This window comes from Lynx canadensis, chromosome B1 (genome assembly GCF_007474595.2).
Source record: "Lynx canadensis isolate LIC74 chromosome B1, mLynCan4.pri.v2, whole genome shotgun sequence".
In the NCBI taxonomy this organism is placed as follows: Eukaryota; Metazoa; Chordata; class Mammalia; order Carnivora; family Felidae; genus Lynx; species Lynx canadensis.
The window spans coordinates 136,634,183-136,641,057 of NC_044306.2; the positions used below are offsets into that span (position 1 = coordinate 136,634,183).

At 55.2% G+C, this 6,875-nt stretch overlaps 1 protein-coding gene across 1 annotated transcript; it reads left to right on the forward strand.

Moving 5' to 3' along the window:
* Positions 1-1,546: 1,546 nt before the first annotated feature.
* NKX6-1 (NK6 homeobox 1) lies at positions 1,547-6,601 on the forward strand. Its single transcript, XM_030311919.1, has 3 exons — positions 1,547-2,216; positions 3,948-4,120; positions 6,341-6,601. The coding sequence occupies exons 1-3, from the start codon at positions 1,547-1,549 to the stop codon at positions 6,599-6,601; spliced, it is 1,104 nt and encodes a 367-aa protein (XP_030167779.1).
* The last annotated feature ends 274 nt before the right edge of the window (positions 6,602-6,875 follow it).

The window sequence follows — 6,875 nt, forward strand, 5'->3', positions numbered from 1 at the left end:
CATAAAAGGTCTGGGTTTTCATTATTCTTCTCTTTAAAAAGTAATACCCTCTTCGTCTCTGCTCCCCCCGCCACTTTTCCATTTTATTTAACACAATTAATTGAGGCGTCCCCTGGCCCCAAGGCGGAACCGCACCACTCGCCAGGCCCCGCCCCCTGGCCCCACCCACAGAAGGGACGGAGACGGGAGGAGGCGGGAACCAAGCGGGCGCGGCACTACGGCTCGTCCTCTTCAGCCAATCAGAGAGCGCGGCGCTCCGGGGTGGGCGCGCCCAGGAGGCGACGCGAGGTACCAGACTGCGCGCAATTGGAGACGGTGGTTACGCCCCCGGCCTGCACCCAGCTCCTCGGCCCCGCCCCTCACGGCCGCCTCCGTGTGACGTCCCTCAAAGTTCTCATTTTGGACCCCCACTTCCCCCTCCTTTTTGTCCCCCAGCTAAAGAAGGGTAGGGAGTGATGCAAATGTTTTATTACCTTTGAGAGCTTCATCTGAACTGTCAGGCCCGGAGGGAGAGAGGAGAGAGGAGGGAACAGAGAGAGGGAGTGGAAGCGCTGGAGAGGGTCAGCTTGGCCAGAGGACAGGGCTTAGAAGAACGAAGCCTGTAAAGCCGCGAAGAAATGCGAGAGAGGAGAGGCAAAGGCGGAGAGTGAGAAGAAGAGAGGGTGCTGGGGGGGTGGGGCGGGGGTCGCCAGGCCCGTTTGCAGAAGTGGACAGACGAGCGGAGCCATAACCGAAGCCGTCAGACTTTTCGCACTTAGTCTTTTCTTTTCTGTTCTTTTCTCCCCGCTTTTCTTTTCAATATTGTAACTCTAGTGCCCAGTGGCCCAGAGGAGAAGGCGGGTTGGCGCGCCGAATCCGGGAGCGGCGGGGATTGGTGGCACTGCCCTTTCTGGCACACCGGCCCCGGGCAGAACCGGCGGAGGAAGGCCGCGCAGAGGCGAGATCCTCCCGCGGGCTGGATGCGCTCTCTCCCGGCGCGCAGCGAGCGCCAAGTGCGAATCAGCTTCGCCGCGAAAGAGCAGAGCAGCCAAGTAAGATTAGAGGAGCGCGTCCGGCGGAACCTGGAGTCCCTTGAACCTCCCCAAAGAAAGCGATCCAGTCCCCACACTCCAACATCAAAGCGGAGATTCGGTGACTCTTAACTTTGTTGCAAACTCTGGGGCCGGCCTGGGTTTTGTTTTGCTTATTTCTCTGGGGGGAGAAGATGAGAAGTAGTGCACATTGAGAGGCAAGGAAAAGTGGGGAAGAGAGAAGAGACCAAGATTGCATCCAGGAACTCCAGGAGCGAAAGGACATCCAAACGCGCCCGGACGCCCCCTGATCTCCGCGAGCCACCGCCTCTCCAGTGGCGTGTTTGGACATTTCTGCTGCGCAGCTTCGAGAGCAACTCTCGGCGGCGGCGTTCTCGGCCCAGTTGGCAGGTCGCCTCCGGGAGCGCGGAGCAACTCCACGCTCGCGTCCTCGGCACTTCTCACTCTCCTGAGCCCCGCCGGGACGCCGGCCGGCGCCCTCGCTGTGTGGCTGCCGGCTCCGGCCTGGCCGTGGGATGTTAGCGGTGGGGGCGATGGAGGGCACCCGGCAGAGCGCGTTCCTGCTCAGCAGCCCGCCCCTGGCTGCCCTGCACAGCATGGCCGAAATGAAGACCCCGCTGTACCCCGCGGCGTACCCCCCTCTGCCCGCCGGCCCCCCCTCCTCCTCGTCCTCCTCGTCTTCTTCGTCGTCGCCCTCCCCGCCTTTGGGCGCTCACAACCCAGGCAGCCTGAAGCCCCCGACCGCGGGGGGGCTCTCGTCCCTGGGCAGCCCCCCACAGCAGCTCTCAGCCGCCACCCCACACGGCATCAACGACATCCTGAGCCGGCCCTCCATGCCGGTGGCCTCTGGGGCCGCCCTGCCCTCCGCCTCGCCCTCGGGGTCCTCCTCCTCCTCTTCCTCGTCCACCTCCGCTTCTTCCGCTTCGGCGGCTGCCGCGGCTGCCGCGGCTGCAGCAGCAGCTGCCTCATCCCCAGCGGGGCTGCTGGCCGGCCTGCCCCGCTTCAGCAGCCTGAGTCCGCCGCCGCCACCGCCGGGGCTCTACTTCAGCCCCAGCGCTGCGGCCGTGGCCGCCGTAGGTCGGTACCCCAAGCCGCTGGCCGAGCTGCCCGGCCGGACGCCCATCTTCTGGCCAGGAGTTATGCAGAGCCCACCCTGGAGGGACGCGCGCCTGGCCTGCACCCCTCGTGAGTACGATCCCCTGAGTCCAGCTGTGCGTGTTCTGCCCGCTCTTGGGTCCTGGCCCCTGGTGTGCATGGGGATCGGTGCACTCTCTTGGCTCCCTAGTAGTTTGGCAGCCCCAGAATCGCACGATTTAGGCTGGGTCAGGGCATTCGTTGAGGGATTCTGGCTTTCCTGAGCTCGCGTGGTTGCGTCCAAGCGCCCCCCTCTCTCCAAGTGTCCAGCAAGCCTCGCGGAGCGGGTGTGCGTGCGTCCGTGTTGAAAACAACGCGGTACTGGGCGTGTGTGTCCTCCGAGACCCCGGCTACTCTGGAACAGCCTGAGGGGAAACTCAGGCCCGGCCTGGGTTTAAGAGGTGGGAAGGGCAGGAGAGGCCACTGCGCCCCCGCTTACACCCCTGCTTTCTCAGCTCCCGCCTGTCGGCCAGGGCCCCACTCCACCTTCCGCCAGCCTAACTGGCTTCTCTGAGAATCTGTGGGGAACGATAGCGGCAAGCCCTCCACAGCCCTGAGCAGAGCGCATGTATTTGCTGTGCGTCTCGGCCCAGGGTGTCCCCACCTAACCTCTTTGCCTTCGAGGAGCCCACCCCCCCCCCCTTTCCAGTACACTCGGGCCGTGTGAGCCCATTGAAGACAGGCCAGAGGCAGGAGCAGGAGCAAGCGCCGTCAATGCGGGCCATTCCTCTCCTCTGGGCCTCAGCTTTCTCACCTGCCTCGGCCCCCCGGTGTGTGGGGGGGGGGGGAGGGTGGCGAAGGGCTGGGACGCCTTGGGCCTGAACATATTGAGAGGCATCGTGGCCCTCAACATCCTAACACGAAAATGAACCAGAGGAAGAACGAAGTGGCGGGAGAAGGACTGGGGAATATGCACATGCCACCAAGACCTTGTTTGAAACCGAGGCGTCCCGCAGTCTAATTATCTGGGTAGTTGGCCACCGCCGCGGATGCTCCTAGTCTTCCAGGTGAAGTTCGAGGCCCTGCCCAGGTCTTTTTCTTGCTCTGTTCTTTGCTTTTGACCAAGTGCTCCAAGTTTCCATTAAGTCACCAGACCTCTTTTGGTGTGGCTGAGCGGCAGTAACTAAGATAAGTTGCGGGAGCCAAGTGGAGTCTCCCTTGGGAAGTCTCGGGACTGAGGGCGGCCTGGGAGGGTGAGGGTGTCGGGGAGACTTTATTGTATTCGTTTTGATGGCCAAGTAGGGACCGCCAACAAAGGCGGCACCCCCTCCCCCCTCGGCCGCAGCGGCGTTAGTTAGACTTGGGCGCGATTTAGCTCTCTTGTGTGCAAAAAACAAGGCGCCCTTTGTTGTGCGGACACAGGTTCGGAAAGCGTTCAAGGAAAAACAAAACAAAACTAGCCATCCTCATGCAAAGTCCCCGGGGCCAAGCGAGCACCGACTGGACTGGGAGGCGAGAAGGGCTTTTTTCCCCCGCATCTCAATTTACTCGGTCCTGGCGATTCGACTCCGGCAAACTTCAGCAATGCGCTCCCTTTCTGTTTGACGTCTGTGCTCGGTAGAAGGTTATTTACTGCTGTTCCAAACACACCCGGCTTTTAAAAACAGGTGGGCGTAAAAAGGCAAAGAGAGACGCGCGGTGGGGCTGGAAGCGCCAGATACTTCTGATGTCTGCCGAAGAATAAGCTTTCCAAAAAACATTGTTTTTTGAGTTCGTTTATTTTCAGTGGAGCCGCTTGTAAACGATCGTTTTTCCCCTTCCCTTGTTTATCTGTTCTTGCAGATCAAGGATCCATTTTGTTGGACAAAGACGGGAAGAGAAAACACACGAGACCCACGTTTTCGGGCCAGCAGATCTTCGCTTTGGAGAAGACTTTCGAACAAACGAAATACTTGGCGGGGCCCGAGAGGGCTCGCTTGGCCTATTCGCTGGGGATGACGGAGAGTCAGGTCAAGGTGAGTGGACCTTGCAAACGTCGAGGGATGTCCTTCCAATCCCCAGCGCGCGCGCGCACACACACACACGCACATACACACGCACACACGCACACCCTCTAACAAACAGCCGTCCGGGGGTGCGGATCTGAGGAGCCGGGGGAGAAGATGAAATCAGCGAAAGGGGTGGGAGTGGGGCTTACAAAGGCCCTGGGGTCTCCAGGCGGGCAAACTGTTGATGAACAAAAGGAATCAAGCCCCCGCCTTTGAAATTAGGTTAATCTAGATAGCAGCATGTGCTGGGGGAACTCGCCATTATTAGAGAATAAAAGCATTACCGAAATATCAGCCCTGAGAATAGATCAGGCCACTTAGATAGCTCCTATTTATTCTATTTGTAAGGATATTCAAGCTTTTGTTTGTCAATTCAGGCTCCGCGAGTTATATGATTTCCTGACGTAAATCAACCTGATAGAGCTACTATATTAACTAGCAGGTTAAAACAATATCCACAGGATCCAACCACTTTGCAAGGGTGAATCTACTTTTAGTTTAGTTGAAGGCCATAACTTTGGAATAGCAATTTTCCAAATGAATTGACATTATTATTGTATTATGAAAGAATTCTAAGTTTATCAACACTTGTGAGATATATTACAGTCTGTGACATTTTATAATTAAAATGTCACATCTTATAATTGAGTTATACAGTATATTTCCAGGGAATCAAATCTGAGAAATCTTTCCCTGAAAAATAAAAGGATTGAGACAACCAGGTAAATGAAACCTAATGGTTTCCTATATTTCCTGTATTCCCTTTTGTTTCTCTTCTTCAGTTTATTATAGTTGGGACTTTTGGGGGGGGGAGAGTGTCTGTTTTCATTAGTAATATTGTTGCTTCTTAAATTAAGTAGGAATAACTGTTAGCCACGTCTGCTGGTTAGAGTGTATTTCCCCCGGGGGGCAAGCATCCTAAAATGCATTTCAGGAGTGATTTTGTATGTGACCATTAGAATACCATCACAGTTAAAATTATTTTTGCAGTGGTTGGTACAGAGCCTACCACAGTAATCTGGAAGTCTTCATTTGTCACCGTAAATATGTCTATGTGGCTGGAAGTGAATTATTATAGCTGTATAAGGAAAATAAAAATCGCTTTCTTCACAATTCTGATTCTCTAGATAAAATACATAACGGATGAGAAAATGGATGAGATGCATAAAGAGAGGATAATGTTTGGGAAATTGGTTGCTTATGGCTGATGCTTTAGGTTAAAATATGTATATCAAACACGATCTCAAACATTGTGAATAGGCTTAAAATATTTGTTATATACAATACATGTCCTGGAGAGGAACAAATTAAAATAATATTTGAAAGACTAGGCATGCTAACAGTGGGAAGTAATGTAATCAGCAATATTTCACTTTTAAAAAATAACTAATGAAAATTCTAGCTTGATTTGGTTTTATGAAAAACATTTAAGTCAGAGAGAGAGACACACACAAACTTCTGTGATGATTTTGGCTAACCTATTCAATATTTTCATGCATTCATATTGATTATTATTAGTGATTAGAGATTTCCGGTCTTAGCAAATCTTTTTTTTTTTTTTTTAACTTTACCTGGTACATTACAAGTGTAAATGGGGAGGGGCGCGTTTACCTACTTTGTGTGGATTCAGCCTTGAGATACGTGAAAGAGACAAATATCCAAACGTGAAAAGGAGAGCAGAGGTGATGGGGGCGAATGCTGTGCTTTCTCCCGGAAATCACACCAAACAGCAAGTACACTTCAGGCTGTTTGAAAGTCTTAATCTCAGAGAGTAAATAGCAAATAAAATCACAGTCATGATAAGTCAAATTTAGGAAGGTGAGAAGTTCTCGCGTTCCGACTGGAGAGAGGAAAGCGGACTCATTTTCAGGGGAACTTATTTTCAGTGTCCAAGTTTTTTCTCTTCTGAGAGATCGCTCACTGACAACTTCAATACTCTTGTGTTCCTATCGCTATGGCAACGGCAGGCCGTCGGTCGGTGCCTGACACCCGGAGGGAGCTGGGGCGGTGGAGACGGACTTTGGCGGCCCAAACAAGGGAGGTCTCTGAGGGAGGGTGGCGGGCTGTCAAGGGCCCGCCCGCAGGAACGACCAGGGGCAAGTGGGCAAAGCAGCGTGTGCCCGGAGCGGCTGGCCTTCAATTCCTTCCCCCACTGTCTCCCCTCGCCTCCCCTTTCTTGGCCCTCAGGTCTGGTTCCAGAACCGCCGGACCAAGTGGAGGAAGAAGCACGCGGCCGAGATGGCCACGGCCAAGAAGAAGCAGGATTCGGAGACCGAGCGGCTCAAGGGGGCCTCGGAGAACGAGGAGGAGGACGACGACTACAACAAGCCTCTGGACCCCAACTCGGACGACGAGAAGATCACGCAGCTGCTGAAGAAGCACAAGTCCAGCAGCGGCGGCGGCGGCGGCCTCCTGCTGCACGCGTCCGAGACCGAGGGCTCGTCCTGAGCGCTCGCCGCCCCCGGCGCCTGCCCGGCCTCGGGCCTCCGCCCCGGGGACCGCGCGCGCCCCGCCTTCCCGCCCTTCGGGGCCCCGAGGACCCGGCCCCCTGCCGGGGCCCTTTGCTATTTTCTGAGATGTACATATCTATTTTTTTAACCTACAAGTTGAGGGGGGCAGGGGGAGAGAGACACTCGGGGGCGGAGGAGAAGGCAGAGAAGTCCACGAAATGCACTGCATAGGTAATGCAACCGAAACCCGCCTCGGGCCACCCTCCCAGCCC

Excerpts from the sequence above, each read along its gene's own strand:
- NKX6-1 (XM_030311919.1), top strand. The coding sequence starts at position 1,547 with ATGTTAGCGGTGGGGGCGATGGAGGGCACCCGGCAGAGCGCGTTCCTG. Across the intron at positions 2,217-3,947 it reads GCGCCTGGCCTGCACCCCTC|ATCAAGGATCCATTTTGTTG; the intron begins GTGAGTACGATC and ends CTGTTCTTGCAG. Across the intron at positions 4,121-6,340 it reads TGACGGAGAGTCAGGTCAAG|GTCTGGTTCCAGAACCGCCG; the intron begins GTGAGTGGACCT and ends CTTGGCCCTCAG.